Source organism: Echeneis naucrates, chromosome 8 (assembly GCF_900963305.1).
Source record: "Echeneis naucrates chromosome 8, fEcheNa1.1, whole genome shotgun sequence".
NCBI classification, from domain to species: Eukaryota; Metazoa; Chordata; class Actinopteri; order Carangiformes; family Echeneidae; genus Echeneis; species Echeneis naucrates.
This window is the reverse complement of record NC_042518.1, coordinates 91,391-105,971: the sequence shown is the minus strand read 5'-3', so window position 1 is coordinate 105,971 and position 14,581 is coordinate 91,391. Positions and strand designations below refer to the sequence as shown.

The following is a 14,581-nucleotide window of genomic DNA, read 5'->3' as shown; positions in this document are numbered from 1 at the left end:
GTCACCTTAATAATGATTTGAAGCTTTTACAACCAGTTTCAATAACTCTGACTGTCTCTTGATCAGACAGCTGTCCCCAACAGAGTGACCAGTGCCCGTTGTTCCCATCTCAGGTCACAGCACCACAGTCAGGAGGAGAGTCCGGATCCACATCCAGACCAGGATTTTTCTGTAACCTGAACCGCTGTGAGGTTCTGTCCGGTCCACGGCCGGACCGTCAGACTAGGTTCACACTGCGCAGGCGCAGTCTTGGCGCCTGTCGTCATGGAGACAGTGTGTTGTTTCTGACCGTCAGAGACCTAACACAGAAAACGAGAGCACGAGGAGTAAACACGAGACCAGGTGAGACGAAACTCACCTTTACCTGACGGCTGAACTAACTTTAGCCCAGAGCTAATATGAAGCATCTCGTCATTTCATGGATATTAACCTGAGAGTTAAAGTAAGCCGGAGCTAACAGGAAGTAGCCGGTCTAAGCAGCTGTATCTGTTTACGTCTGTGATGTCATCAGACAATGGCAACAACAGGGCGTGATGTCATCGACTTCCCAGCATTGGAGCGAGAACTGCAGATGGCGGTGGAGTCTGAGCGGAGATACCAGCGACAAAACGAGGCGAAGTTGAGGGCTGTCAGCCAGAGAGTGGCCTCCTACAGGGAGTTCAGGTGACTGCATCTCCAGGACATTCCAGGTGTTCGCTCCTGCTTCCAGGATATTCTGATGACGTCCTCAAGTCCGAGTTCCAGGAGTTCTTGGATGTTTAAAAACAATCGTGGTGTCCAGGACTCCAGGATCCTGGAAATGTGTCCAGGATTTATTTCACATGTGTTTTTGCTCTTTCAGGGACCTGGTTGTGTCCTGTCACCTCAAGCCTCTGGAGAAGAACGATAAAGACGGAGCTCAACGGAAACAGCCGTGGAACCCTGTCGTCTTGAGCAACAAGTGATGTCGAATCACCATAGCAACAAAGAACACTCGAAACAATAAACTATGTGTATATATATACTAAAACTTTGATTTTGTCATTTTTCATTAAAACGTATCTAAGCCCACGTCATTTCCAGAGTATAAAAACTGTTCCAGGAGTTTTCTTGTCTTTCTTTCTGGAGGTTTCCAGAATCTCCATGAGCCTACGGATGTCGCACTGACTCAGTCTGAGCAGCAGGGGGAGCTGAAGACTAAATCCTGTCCAGACTCAGAAATTGGAAATATAGCAGATGTTTCAAGTTAAAATAAAAATCGACTTGACAACAGGCAGATTCGTTTGCTGTTGAATTTAACGTGACTGTGGGAGGATGATCCAATAAATTCAACGCACAACGTTCACACAAAAAGTCCGTACTATAGAACTGAGATTTCCTCCAGTCTGTTATTTAGTTTGTTTCAAACACTTTTCAGAATCTAGCTGACTGTTATTTCCACTGATGTGAAACGGGAAGTGGTTTCTGCTGAGCAGGTTCACACACAGAGAGGAGTACAAAGGAAAGAGGTTCCACTCTGAGCTGAATTATAGAGACCACAAATTTCCCACTGCTGCTCAGGGTGTGTCCAGATTAACAGACTCGCTGAACCTTTCAGGCATTTCAATGTCACCCAGCAGCCTCAAAGGTTTCAGGAGTAAAATGACTCTTAAGTTCCTTCCAGTTTCCAGGATTTGATTCCCTCAGATGGTTTATGCATCTTAGAAAGAGTTTTAACTGGATTTAAATGGTCCAAGGACCTTGTAAGCACAGGTGTCCTTAAAATAGGTTTTGGGATATTTTGATGTTTTGTGTTGGTGTCTTTTTGAGTGCCAGGGTATTTTTTAAGATAAGATGAGACTTTATTGATCCCACTTGGGGAAATTTACTTGTTTCCCCACAGTTCTGTACAGACAGAATAATGATAAAAAAGAAGAAGAAAGAATACTATATACACTATATACACAAAAATATACAGTGTGCATATGGATAACTGTACAGTGCAAAATGTGCATGTATGTAAGTAAATAAATAAATACATATTCCTTGGAGAATTTTGGCAGCATCGTTGATCCGTCAAGACATTCCAGGAGAAGTGTCCAGGATTACTGTAAACACTCAGTGGGCCGTCGTTGTGTTTGAAATTGCTCCAGCTGAGAGTTTCCAGGTTTCCGGTCGGAGTGAGTCATCTGTCCGAGCAGAGAGGATCTTTGTCTGCAGGTTGAAGTTAGTGAGCAGAATCAAACCCGCAGCTCCAACAGACAGACTGAAGGAGGGAGGAGGACCACCAGTTCTCCACCAGGTTCTTCTGCTACCACTCCAGGTGAGTTCATTAAAGCGCCTCGTACAGGAGATCGAACCAGTATTTAGTGAATAGAACTAACCCGGTTTAAAACCCGGATCACCCCTGAACCGGGTCTGTTCGGGGTTCAGACCTTCAGCCAGTCAGAATGACTCATGACAGGGCTCAGGACCTTCAGATGTGCTGCGAGGTTGCGTCACTGTGACGTCACGTTTCCATGCGTTTTCCGGATGCCTGAATAATTTACAGGAATAATATTTGAAGCTGCTGTTTCCATCCCTTTATTGAAGGCTCCACAGATGGTGTGATGGTTTGAGTCATTCCATGAATGAAATGTAAAAAGCGCAGCTTTTTCTCTTTAGATCTTTAGACTTTGACCATGAAGGATCAGAACTTTAACCAGGAAGTGATGAAGATTCTGGAAGAAGCTCCGAGTGCCCGGAAATCTCTGCTGGAAAACTACGATAACCTGCTGAAGGTTGCAGATTATTGTCACAACAACTACCTTCAGGTGAGTGCTGATGCTGCTGCTTCTCTGTTTGTGCTAAGCTAGGCTAACTCATCATGCGTCAGTCAGGTGACGACAGCATCAAGGCGTTGGAGGAAACTAAGAACTTCACCACCCAATCACTGGCCAGCATTGCCTACCAGATCAGCACGCTGGCCAATAGTGTGCTGAGTTTGTTTGATGCCCAGACCAATCAGCTTCGTCACATGGAGTCTTCGATAAACCTCATTGGTCAGGTGAGCCCCCCGCTGAGGACACAGAATGAGATCAATATTTAAATGATTCCATTCTTTACTTTGTATGTGTGTGAGTGTGTTATAATGGCCTCCATCAGAGAGTTGTGATCTGACTGAATGAATGGAGCCTGTTTTCTGTCTGTCATTGACGAGATTACTGTGACCACTGCTGTCAAACTGTTTACACATTCATTAATTCATTCCATTGAAGCTCCTGAGCTGAACAACCTTTTGCTAACAATCGCTATGTTTCCTTTGAATGTCCAATAAGGACGCACAGCTCCTTTGTGAACCTTCCTCATTCTACTCTTCCTCAGACGGTGGAGATGCATAAAGAGAAAGTTTGTCGTAGGGAGATCGGTGCTTTCACCGCAGTGAGACGAGTCCCCCGGAGCCATAAGATCCTCCCGCCTTCTCAACCTGCTGCAGGTACGCAGCCCCACCCACCTTACACTCGCCGACCCATCAACTACCAGCAGCTAGACGGTGTGGGCCATGGCATGAAGGTATCTCTCTCTCTTACACATTTTGAGAGTAGTCATGTTAGAATTTGGGATTGAACTATTGAACGATTGTGTCAGTGCTGCAGCTGAGCAGAAGTCAGAAACAGAAGAGAAGTTTTTCTGTGTCTGTGTTTGGAGGTGATGCTAACAGGAAGTGTGGCGGCTGCATTGAACCACAGAGGCAGAAGTGACACTGCAGTGACTTCCTCATTCAGACTTTACTGTCTCTTCATATCTACACTGAATCATTGTCCCATTGAAAATGAACGGAATTTGAACATTGAGATTCTGTCAGGTTCAAGTGAGACACAGCTGCTGTTTTTTGCAGCCATCAGAATAATTTTGACTCATTTTTACTCCTGCAGCAGACTGCGTGCCTGTCTCTGAACTGCACCTTAAATATTTCCCATGATTCAGTAGTTGGCACATGTAGCCTCTTCCACTTTATTTTTCTGCTCATATGAGTGTGTGAGTGTTAGTTGGTCTTTATTATTTCCAGGACATTCTGTTGTATTTAGCTGTTCAGAGCAGACACACATTCAAATCATTCATCACAGAAATCAGGAAAAATCTTTGTGGGCTTTAAACACTTTTAACACACACACACTCACACAAGGTCTTTGTTGAGCGTGGGAAACTGTGTAAAGAGACTAATTAGAGCTGCTGAGTCCTGAGAGACTCCATTGATACTCACTCTGCCACCCTCACCCCTCCGCCCCCCACACCCCCCCCTCCAGGTCTCTGGGAAACAGTCGGACAGAACAGGAACGATCCGTAAACATGGAGCCTCCACCAGGTTCAGTCTGAATCTATTGTGTCTGTTAATGAGCTGCTTCTTTCACATTGGACACCAAAGGGAAGTCTGACTGCACTTCCCCACTGCATGCGTGTGTGCGTGTGTGCGTGCGTGTGTGCGTGCGTGCGTGCGTGTGTGCATGTGTGCATTCCCGCGCTTTAGGTCCAACAAACCTCCAGAGCCAGTGCAGTGCCCAGTGGCGCCCCCTGTCAGTGAGTAAGTGACCAAACACATGATGGATTTACTATCTGTTTTAGGAAGTGGTTCAGTAGAGGAGGATAAGCATTGGGGTTAGGTTCAGGTTCGGATCAGGATTGGGATTCTGTCTGTGTAGCTACTGAATCAAAGTCAGTAGCTAGCTAGAAACCAGCAATTTAACAGGAGAATCAAATGTTTGACTGTCTCGTGACGATTTTCCTGATCAATACTGCGTTGATCAGTATCAATATTGATCATATTGATCCCTTACTTCTGTCCTTGTTCTCTCTCTGATGTCTCTTAGCTCCAGCTTTGGGAAACCTGTAGCTGTTCCTACCATCCCCTCCACTTGGCAGGCACCACCTGAGTGTGACATCATCACCACACTCCTGGATGACGCCCCGCCTCCTCCTCCTCCTCCTCCTCCCCCAACAAATGAATTATTGGCTGAGGAAAATAAAGTCACAAACATATCAGTCCCTCCCCCTCCACCTCCTCCAGGGGATGTGGCACCGCTGCCCCCTCCTCCACCGCTGCCTCCATTATCAGAGTCTCTAACCAATTATAATGCTCCACCAGCAGCCCCGCCCATCAGCCTTGAGACAGGTTAGTTTTTCTTTTTCAGTTACTTTTCAGTTACTTTTTCTCAGTAACTGATGAAAAGATTTTAAATCATGATCAGTTAAACCTGGCTTACATTATTAAACCAGGTTTATGTTAGTCCAGATGAATTAAATCTGGAATAAACTTTATTACATTTCGATGTTTTTATTCATCATCAGTCTGAAATTCTGAAAAACAGAATTTGATCAATTTGAATTAATTAAACCCAGATTAGTTAAATCATAACTTAATGGAATTGTCTCACTGGTAACAGTGATTGACATCACAGTGACATTGCTTCTGCTCTGTCTCCTCAGTGGTGGAGGAGAACTGCTTCCCCCCTCCCTCGCCTCCCCCTCCTCCCTCCGATGATAACAATTTTCCTCCATTGCCCAATGACGGCTCTGAACTCCCTGCCCCACCCCCTCCACCTCCACCAGGCCAGGAAGCAGAAGGTACCTGTAGTTTTTTCAATTACCTACAAACTCCATTGCATAATGGTGCATGATGAGCACATGACCTCAGCAATATGCAGTGGGACATCATGCATTTCACTTGCATCCAAAAAAAAAAGAGCAAAGAAAATTACTTGGTTAGTGTCTAAAAGTGTTCTCTATTATTCTGATGAGCTCAAACTGTCTTGGACTTCCTGGACAGTTTTGAGAATGAATCTGTGAAGAGAGTCACAAAGTAAACATCAGGGTCCTGGAGATGAAAAACATAAGGGTTAGCGTCACTGAAAATTTTCTTCATTTTAGGTTGAACTTCTCTGATGTTTTGCTTAGTTTCTTCTTTGTGGTGTTTTTCTTTTTTTCAGTGACCCTCCCTTCCAGGAGGAGTCGCCATCGTCACTTACCTCCCAGCACTCGCTCTCTCTCTCTGAGGGTCCGCTCAGGGCCTGCCTCCCGCTGCCGCTACGCTCACTCTCTCTTCCTCTCTGCTGTCCAATCATGTAAGCTGGGGGAGGACAATGGTGTCATCCAATGAAAACTTAAGAGAAATTAAAGTAGATAATTTTGTTCCTTTGATGTTAAATAACTGCAAGAAACAGAAACGCAGGAAGTGAGTGAGACTTGAGGAATTTGGAGTTGTTGAAGGAATCTAAAGGTCTTTGAAAGAAGATCTGAGGATCTTGAGGAACTTTAAGTCTCTAGGGTTAGGGTTATTTATTGTGAGCATGTTTATGAGTTAAAGTTGTGGGTCCTTGAATTAGTTCTAAAATAAATAAATTTGGGGGCTTTAGTTGGTAAGATGGTACCAGGAATGGATCTACCAACTTGCAGAACATTTGAGAAGTCCTCAAGGAGGTTTCTTGAGTTATGTTTAAAAGGCTTGAAGAAATATTTGGATTTATTTAGCAGATTCCAGGGAAATCAGAAGTCTTTCAGTACATTCACTCAGGATTATTTGATGATTAGCTTCATCAGGTCCCTGAGGAGGCAGTCCCAGGGTTAAAGGAAGTTCAAGTGTCCTTGAGAAACATTGAAGGGTTAATGTCTTTGTCTTCAGGTTTGTGGTTCAATAAGGATTTAGACCTTATGGGACAGGAAGTTACCATCCGAATACAAACTGACAGAAATCAGAGATTGTCTCTGCAGATAGATGAGCACTCTGTCATGAATAAACCTGATGGTCCTGCCTCTCTCTGTGTGTCAGTGATGATTCCCCCTCCTCCACCCTACCCTCCTCCCTGTGCTCCGCCTCCTCTTCACCCTCCCTCCCCCTTTACCTTGCTACCCTGCTCTTCCTGCTCTTCCTCACTTCGGTTCTGCTTGCCTGCCCGCCTCCAACACCTGGGTAAGCAAACAGACTGTGGTTGGTGATTCATTAATTTTGTAACACGAGTACGAGTCCAAATTTTGTAGTATTCGTAGTTCTCCACGATCGCCTCATACTCAGTACACGCCTGCTCTGCTGCTCTCTGTCAAAGCTCTGCCTCCTCAAACGTGATTGGTGAATAACAGTTGTCACTCAAAGAATCTGTGCTGCTGTCTTAGATTTGGAAATCCCAGCCCCACCCCCCCCTCCACTTCTGGATGACGAGAGTGGCTTTAGTGACATCATGCCACCCCTCCCTCCACCAGTGGACTATGACACCAATGCCCCCCCAAACTACTTGGAGAAAGGTATGAATACTACAACTAATAGTACAAATGTCACAGTTAATATATTAGATATACCAATCTAGTAGTAGTTGTAGTAATAATTTTTGCTACTAATATATATTCTACAATGTAGAGAGAGAGAGAGGGAGGGAGAGGGAGAGAGAGAGAGAGAGAGAGAGGAGAGGGAGAGGGAGAGGGGAGAGGGAGAGAGAGAGAGGGAGAGAGGGAGAGGAGAGAGAGAGGGAGGGAGAGGGAGGGAGAGAGAGAGAGAGGGAGGAGAGAGGAGGGAGAGGGAGGGAGAGAGAGAGAGAGAGAGGGAGAGAGGAGAGAGAGGGAGAGAGAGAGAGAGAGAGAGAGAGAGAGAGAGAGAGAGAGAGAGAGAGAGAGAGAGAGAGGAGAGAGAGAGAGAGAGAGAGAGATTTATAAATAAGTGTATATACTATTTATACAACTGCATCTGCAATGAGAATCAGTCCACTAATCCTATTTTCCCTGTCCTGTCCAGTGATGGCGCTCTACAACTATGAGGCGGTGAAACCTGACGACCTATCTTTCACTGAGGGTGACATCATCTACCTGATGCATCGCCATGACAATGGCTGGTGTGAGGGATTCCTCAATGGAAATAAGGGCTTTTTCCCAGAAAGTTATGTCCAGTCATGTGACTAGCTGGAAGCCCCTCCCTTCTGTAGCCATGGAGACAGAAGAACATCACTGTCTGTCAGGTGCATTTACTTCCTGTCTCCTGCGCTGATCTGTGTGATCTTAATTTTCATATCAGACATTAACGTATTTTTATTGTTGAAACAGAATCAGCTGATAATCTGATGATAAAATCATGTTTAGTTTCAATCTCTATTGAATTAGTATTAATTAATCAAACCTTTGTAACAGTTTTTAAATTAATTTAAAGGAGGTTTATTAACAGTGAGGACATGGAAGGTCATTAGTAGAAATAAATTACTTACATTGTCTGTTTGTTATTGTCTTATTTCTAATATATCAAATCTAGTTTCTCTAACAAAATGATTTTACTGTAAATAACAACTTTGTCTTACTGAGGTATGTAAATGTAATGGAAGCCATGAGCCTGTCAGACAGAACTGAGGGCACACTGACCGTTAAATCACAAACAAAACACAGACCTCAAACTGGCTGGCTGTTGATGGTCTACGGACATCATTATTGGAAACATGTCCATGTTCTTCCTGTCAGATCAATAAACCTTCCCATCTCTGATGTCATCATGTTCACTCTCTTTTCGTTGATATTTATGTTGCAGTAAAAACATGTTGATGCGCGTGATCCAAGCTAGCTGGGTGTGAACAATGGAAGTTGTAATTTGATTGGATAATGGAGCACGTTTGCTTACCTATGGAAACACTGTGACAGTTGTCTCTGTGTTGGTGTGTGTTAGACTGTGTCTCTTTAATAACTCCATACAGAGTTTGGTCTAGACCTGCTCTGTATGAAAAGGGCCTCAGTGTAATTCTGCTATGATTTGGCACTTTGTAAACGAGGACCTGGTTGAGTTCCCAGCCTGGGGCTTCCAGAGACATCCTGTTTGGTTTCATTGGTGACTAAATCTGGAGGCAGATCTTTCAGTTATCAGGCTCCTCTTCTATGGAACCAACTACCAGTATTGGTCTGGGGGGCGGCCTCAAGACCAGGCTTAAAACTTTCCTGTATGACAGAGCTGATAGTTAAAACGTCCATCTACTACTGATAGATATACTGCTATAGGTCTAGGGTACTGGGGGAAGGACTGAGCATCTCTCTCTCTCTCTCCCCCCTTGCATGCGCTGAAAATAACCACACTTCTTAAAAATCAACCATGTTTTCCCAAAGTCTCTGTCTCTCCCAGTTCCTCTCCTCTCTCTCTCTGTCCTCATCCTGCAGGTGGTGACTCATCACCATCCCATGTTCCTGCAACACCTGCTGGTCCCATGTTTAATGAATTCCACACTACAACATCATCTCCATTAACTCCATGCAGCATCATGTTCCTGCCTACAACTGTTTGAATATCTCTTTGTTTTAAAGCACCAAGGTTCAACTTTGTCATTCACCAAATAGCAACAATGCTTTGAATGAACTTTGGTTCTTCTCAGCCAAAACCAACCAAAAAGTGTCTGCGGTAAATTGTCTTATCTATAAGAAAAGTGCTTGATGCATTTCACAGTAATATATACAGCAAAAACAATACAAAGAAAAATAATCTGTGCTAAAGAATAATAAGATAAAACTGGTGCAGATTGAAATTACTTGAGTGTCCTGCAGCGACTCTGGCAGCAGCAGCGATAAATGTTCAATGTGGGTTCATCTGGTTCATGAGGCTGACCTTGGGCTTGACGCTTAAAAATTTATTTTTATCATAAACCTGTCAATCAGTGGAAATAAATGACTGATGACCAAACAGTCACAGGAAAAGGTTTTATTTTGTCTTTTATCAAAATTAAACACAAACTTAATTTAAATGAATAAATATAAATAAATAGACATAAATAAACACAAATAAATAGTAGACAGCTGATCTGCCTTTAACCCTGGACAGAAGTTGACACCACCGAGCTTCTGATGGAGTTTACCAGCAAGTCCAGCTGCTCCAGATGGAGCTGGGTCTCCTTCCTAATCAGCTGCCAATAGGCTGAACCTCCACCCTGTAAACACAGAACTACAGTCAGAGCTACAGACAGAGCTACAGTCAGAGCTAAAATTAGAGCTACAGACAAAACTACAGACAGCGCTACAGATGAACTCACTGTTTGCTCCAGGGTCCTGGTCCTCAGTTTCTTGTAGTATTTCCTCAGACTGTTTTTTTTTTGCTGGTTCATCGATGCCTGAGGCAAAAACATTCAGATCAATTTCTGAGGATCACCCTGAACTGCACCAGGTTTTGAAGTCTCACCTGGTCTTTGGTGCAGCTTCTCAGTTCATCTATCTGTCTGTCCAGACTCATCCTGAAACCATTAGTTCTGTCTGTATCCCAGGTAACGGAGGAGAGGTTCCCATGGCGATATAGGTCAGCAATCTGGACAAGACTGTCTCTGACGAAGACCACCTGGGACCTCACCTGGAGAAACAAACATGAGGAAAATTTAGCATTCTGATTGGCTGACAGAGCTCATGTCATCAATGTATTGGCGGTAAAACACAGTAGTTACAGCAATAGTAACCATGGAAACATAACACCTAAATTGAAGTTGAGATCTGGGCTGGGTGATCCATTGATTGGTTAATCTGTTGATTGATTACCTCAGTGGTTCGTATGCTGATGTAGAATCTATATGGAAAAGGAACCGGACTCTCTTGCTCAGTCACCTGACCGCCCTGAAACATAAAGACACTTCAGAGACCAGTGGACTGCTTCACTGCTCAAAACAGACTTTGGGCCCATTTCACTCTTATTTTTCTGGTTAACTTGTAAAAACAGAGATGAAAAGATAAAGGAAAGAGAAAAGATGTTTCTGTATCTTATAAACACAAACATCAGTCCTCTCTGACTTTGTGGGTAACTATGCTGTTTATGACCGTGTGCCCCTCCAGGACCTGGAGTTGGTACTCACCATGAGGCGGAGAAGGGACAGAGACATGTTGCTGTAGTGACCGTAATGTCTGAGCCAATCACAGCAGAGGGCTGGACTGAGGGTGGAGCAGAGAACGAGGAGGCCTGTCCAACTGATCATGATGAAGACGAAGATGAAGATGAAGACAAAGATGAAGATGGAGCTACGAGCTGTGCTCAATGTCAGTGTCTCCAACATCATGGCTCAGGACTTTTATCTAAAAAAGATCAGAAAGAGAAAGAAACAAAAAAAGTCCTAGAGATCCAGTTTCAACTCTCCCTCTCCCTCTCCCTCTCTCTCTCTCTCTCTCTCTGTCTGTTTGTCTATTGTCATACATTTGTAGTGTGTATTTATTTTGTTCTTGTATTTTTGTCTTATTTTAAAGGTTAAATACAATTCTGTTGTCAAAAAGGATTCAGACTGCTGCAGGACATCTGCTGCCAGTTCTGTCGATTCTGACGGTTCTGTCAGTTTGTTCTGTCAGCTTTATCTTCAGAGCCATCACTGCACTGAACAATAAACGTTAACACTGCACTTTTAACACGGCCGTTCGCTTGTGCAATATCCAGTACAATATTTTCTCATGTAATACTTCCTGTGCAATATTAGCCTAACCCTTCCATAGTTCTGTATATAATTCTGGTTTACATTTTTTTTCCTACTTGGTTGTACATTTATAATTATTTATCTTGTACATATATTTCTTATTTCTACCTCATAAAAGCACCTTTTGGAGTTGCACTCGAATCCCACTCACTCACACATCTTCACCCACTTTATCCGTATCTGGAGCTAATCCCAGCTCACATCGGGCGAGGGGCTGGGTACACCCTGGACAGGTCGCCAGTCTATCATGCAAACTCACAGAAAGGGCCAGGCTGAGAACCAAAGCCCTGACCTTCTTATTGTGGGGCAACAGCACTAACCACTACACCCCACTTGAATCTTGTTGTAATGTAATTTACAAAGACAATAAAGGCAATTCTGATTCTGATTCTGTAGGTTCTGTTAGTTCTGTCAGTGTTTGTATCACAGTACATCTCTGGTCCAGGGGTAGTCCTGTTAACACTGTTTGAGGATCTGGACTCAGGTCTGGACCAGGACAGGTACTTTCTGTGTCTGGATCGAAGTTACTCTAAATGAATGGGTGAAGTCATTCATTCACTGCCGGTGACGTCACGTGGGAATATTCTCACGTTTTCCCGCGCTGTGGAGTCCCTTCAATTTCATTTTTTCTACCTCAGAGCAGCTAAAACATGACGTCATCTGTTGGCGGGAGAGACCGGGTTTAGACTCCTGATGTGGAAGTCTGTGAGTGTCAAAATAAAAGTATTGAACCGTAACTGAACTAACAGGAGAGCTTTTCTGTGGAATTTGACTGACAGATGACGTCGCCCTGTTTTCATTTTAATTTGATGGGAAGCGTTTCAGCTTCATGGCCCCGCCCACTGTTGATCGTCATTCTATTTCGTCACCAAGTCCCGCCCCGCGGAAGCGTGGTAAACTTTGTGTGTGACGGCGAGAAGCCCAACCAGAACCAGAGACCGGAACGAAACTCAGGAATGGGTCGCTCAGCCACTAAGGTCGGTCAGGTTGTTTCGGAACTGTTGGTTTGACTTTTTAACCCGGTTTGATTCCGGTCTCACTCGTTTCCGGTCTTACTCGGTTCCGGTCTTGGCCCCTCTGTCCTTCCTCTGCAGACCTGATGGACATCCTGGAGTTCGTGGTTCCGGTGGACAATAATAAGACTTTGTTTGTGTGGGACATACAGCCGTCTCTGTCTGAGGCTGAAGTCTATGTGAGTCCACCTGGGTGCTGACTTGGACCGGGTCGGACCTGAACTGGCTGAATGTAGAGGTTAAACTTATGTGCTGCCATTTAAGTCTAGAGAACTTAAGTCCACCTTCTCTTCAGAGACAGTCCAGTTGTTAGTGTGAGACATTAATACCTTGTGAATGTGTGTATGTGTCCAGCACAGGTTGTGTGTTGTTTTCTTGTCCTTTGGTCCTCTCTACCTGGTGAAGATCCGGCCAAACATTCCTCCTCAGCCTGCTGGTTTCTCCGCCATCATCAAGTTCTACTCGTCTGTTCAGGCATCCAGAGCTCAGCAGCAGACCGACGGACGCTGCCTGTTCCAGACCTGCCCGCTCAAGGTCAGCTGCTCATTGACTTCATCTTCTCTGGAGGGTCAGACAAAGTCTGTTAAAGTTTCAAATGACTCATTCAGGAAAATAACAGCTTTAAAATAATGATTTTTTTTTTTTTTACCTCACGTTCGACAAAAAAATGTGGTAGTAGAGATGAGTTAGCTGATCGAACCCCTGACTATTGTTGTGTGACACGACCTGGAATTTACCTGTCCCTGCAGGTGAGGCTGAGCTCCAAGCAGATCCCTCATTTCCTTTCTGACAGCAGCAGACCTCTGAGCCATGCTCGCTGTCTGGAACTGGCCAATCACTGTCTGGGATTCAACGGCTGGACCTCTGACATCATCACAGTGAGAACTTATACTTCATCCATTTCCGTCCAGGTTACCGAGTGTGATGGAAGGTAACTTCCTGTCTGTGTCTGTACCCAGTTGAAGGAGCTCACCAACGAGGCAGAGGAGGAAGAAGGAGAGGGTGAGGAGGCAGTGAGGAGGAGGAGTTTGAGATTTGGGTGTGTGCTGCAGCTTTCCTTCCCCCGTCACAGAAAGACCACCAGAGGAGCCGCTGTGGTTGACGACAGCTTCACCTGCACAGGTGAGACACAAACCTTGCACATCCTGGTCCCAGAGGAAGAGGAAAAGTCAGCTGAGAAATCCGTATCCAGGTAGAACCAGGACACAGGAAACTAGAAACATTTCTCATCTCAGAAATTCATTGACTCTTGATCCAGAGGCAGTATCAGTTTCTCATTTCTCTCCATCCTCTGTCTCTGTCTCAGGGCCAGAAGTTGTCCTACAGACCCGATGTAAGCTCCAGAAGAGGGTGAGAGAGCAAGCTCTGGTCCAGGCCTTCTCCACAGTGCTGCTGATACTTCTGGGTACTCAGATTGTTTCTGTCACTGCTGTTGCTGGGATGTAGCTGAAAGTCGGGTGTGACTGATAGCTGATATAGCTACTGCAGTCAGTCATTTGGTGTTGCCATCTGTGTCTCCTAGGAAATGGCGATGTGATGGTGGAGGTGAGAGCCACCTCAGATCAGTTTGGAGGTGAGCCTACTGAAGGTGTGATCCAGGTAACCTCACCTGAGCAGACGCAAATCTTCATTAACACTAATGTGAACAAGTAGCCGTGATGTAACGGACCAGTGTGGGTGACGCTCAGCATCGACGTATAGACCCTCTGAGTCATGGACCTGCAGTCAGATTATACAGATGCAAACAGGAGAACTGTCTTGTTTCAGGTGAATGAGCTTTCCTGGACAGATTGTGATCCTGATGAAGAGGAGGGTGAAGATGAAGAGTGGGCTCTATTGATGTCATAGACTCCTGAGGTGGCAAAGTGGTGAATGATGGGAATCACCAGCTGGACTGATGCGAGCTGCACCCGCTTCATGTTAAATAAAGTCATGGTAATGATGTACTTCTGTGTTCTGATTTGCAGCACACAACTGTCACTGTAAAAACAACAGACTCAGGAAAACAAGGCCAGAACTGACTGACTCATTGTGTGGAGATAGTGGAGCGTCCACCTGAGGGGGTGGGAGATGTCTCAAGGTGTGGAGGTGCTCAGGCCAAGGAGTCGACTACAGTGACCTCTGACCTCAGTGTCATTGTTATCTGCTTCAGATTGCAATCAAAACAAAAAAACTGAAATTTTACTA

At 44.7% G+C, this 14,581-nt stretch overlaps 4 protein-coding genes across 10 annotated transcripts; 3 read left to right on the top strand and 1 right to left on the bottom strand.

Annotated features, from left to right (window-relative positions):
* Positions 1 to 92: 92 nt before the first annotated feature.
* dnaaf19 (dynein axonemal assembly factor 19) lies at positions 93 to 1,180 on the top strand. Its single transcript, XM_029507595.1, has 3 exons — positions 93 to 342; positions 512 to 663; positions 842 to 1,180. The coding sequence occupies exons 2-3, from the start codon at positions 515 to 517 to the stop codon at positions 942 to 944; spliced, it is 252 nt and encodes an 83-aa protein (XP_029363455.1). The 5' UTR covers positions 93 to 342; positions 512 to 514; the 3' UTR covers positions 945 to 1,180.
* A 963-nt stretch (positions 1,181 to 2,143) lies between these two features.
* abi3a (ABI family, member 3a) lies at positions 2,144 to 8,448 on the top strand. 4 transcript variants are annotated; one of them, XM_029509463.1, is made up of 12 exons: positions 2,144 to 2,281; positions 2,623 to 2,771; positions 2,834 to 3,004; positions 3,322 to 3,510; positions 4,245 to 4,303; positions 4,466 to 4,519; positions 4,806 to 5,107; positions 5,422 to 5,559; positions 5,922 to 6,056; positions 6,761 to 6,901; positions 7,102 to 7,230; positions 7,715 to 8,448. In XM_029509463.1, the coding sequence occupies exons 2-12, from the start codon at positions 2,640 to 2,642 to the stop codon at positions 7,876 to 7,878; spliced, it is 1,614 nt and encodes a 537-aa protein (XP_029365323.1). In that variant the 5' UTR covers positions 2,144 to 2,281; positions 2,623 to 2,639; the 3' UTR covers positions 7,879 to 8,448. The 4 variants fall into 4 exon arrangements, with proteins under 4 accessions (XP_029365323.1, XP_029365324.1, XP_029365326.1 ...); XM_029509464.1 differs by lacking the exon at positions 2,834 to 3,004; XM_029509465.1 differs by lacking the exon at positions 2,144 to 2,281 and having other exon boundaries at positions 2,632 to 2,771; positions 2,838 to 3,004.
* A 1,301-nt stretch (positions 8,449 to 9,749) lies between these two features.
* On the bottom strand, positions 9,750 to 10,895 carry LOC115047183 (interferon a3-like). Its single transcript, XM_029507973.1, has 5 exons — positions 10,776 to 10,895; positions 10,465 to 10,539; positions 10,118 to 10,282; positions 9,972 to 10,049; positions 9,750 to 9,869 (listed from the first exon to the last, which is right to left on the bottom strand). Exons 1-5 carry the CDS (start codon positions 10,893 to 10,895, stop codon positions 9,750 to 9,752), a joined length of 558 nt encoding a protein of 185 aa, XP_029363833.1.
* A 1,355-nt stretch (positions 10,896 to 12,250) lies between these two features.
* rdm1 (RAD52 motif containing 1) lies at positions 12,251 to 14,340 on the top strand. 4 transcript variants are annotated; one of them, XM_029508927.1, is made up of 8 exons: positions 12,251 to 12,358; positions 12,476 to 12,573; positions 12,749 to 12,928; positions 13,144 to 13,272; positions 13,354 to 13,516; positions 13,701 to 13,799; positions 13,917 to 13,993; positions 14,162 to 14,340. In XM_029508927.1, exons 2-8 carry the CDS (start codon positions 12,481 to 12,483, stop codon positions 14,240 to 14,242), a joined length of 822 nt encoding a protein of 273 aa, XP_029364787.1. In that variant the 5' UTR covers positions 12,251 to 12,358; positions 12,476 to 12,480; the 3' UTR covers positions 14,243 to 14,340. The 4 variants fall into 4 exon arrangements, with proteins under 4 accessions (XP_029364787.1, XP_029364790.1, XP_029364788.1 ...); XM_029508930.1 differs by having other exon boundaries at positions 13,917 to 13,967; positions 14,162 to 14,301; XM_029508929.1 differs by having other exon boundaries at positions 12,315 to 12,358; positions 12,754 to 12,928.
* The last annotated feature ends 241 nt before the right edge of the window (positions 14,341 to 14,581 follow it).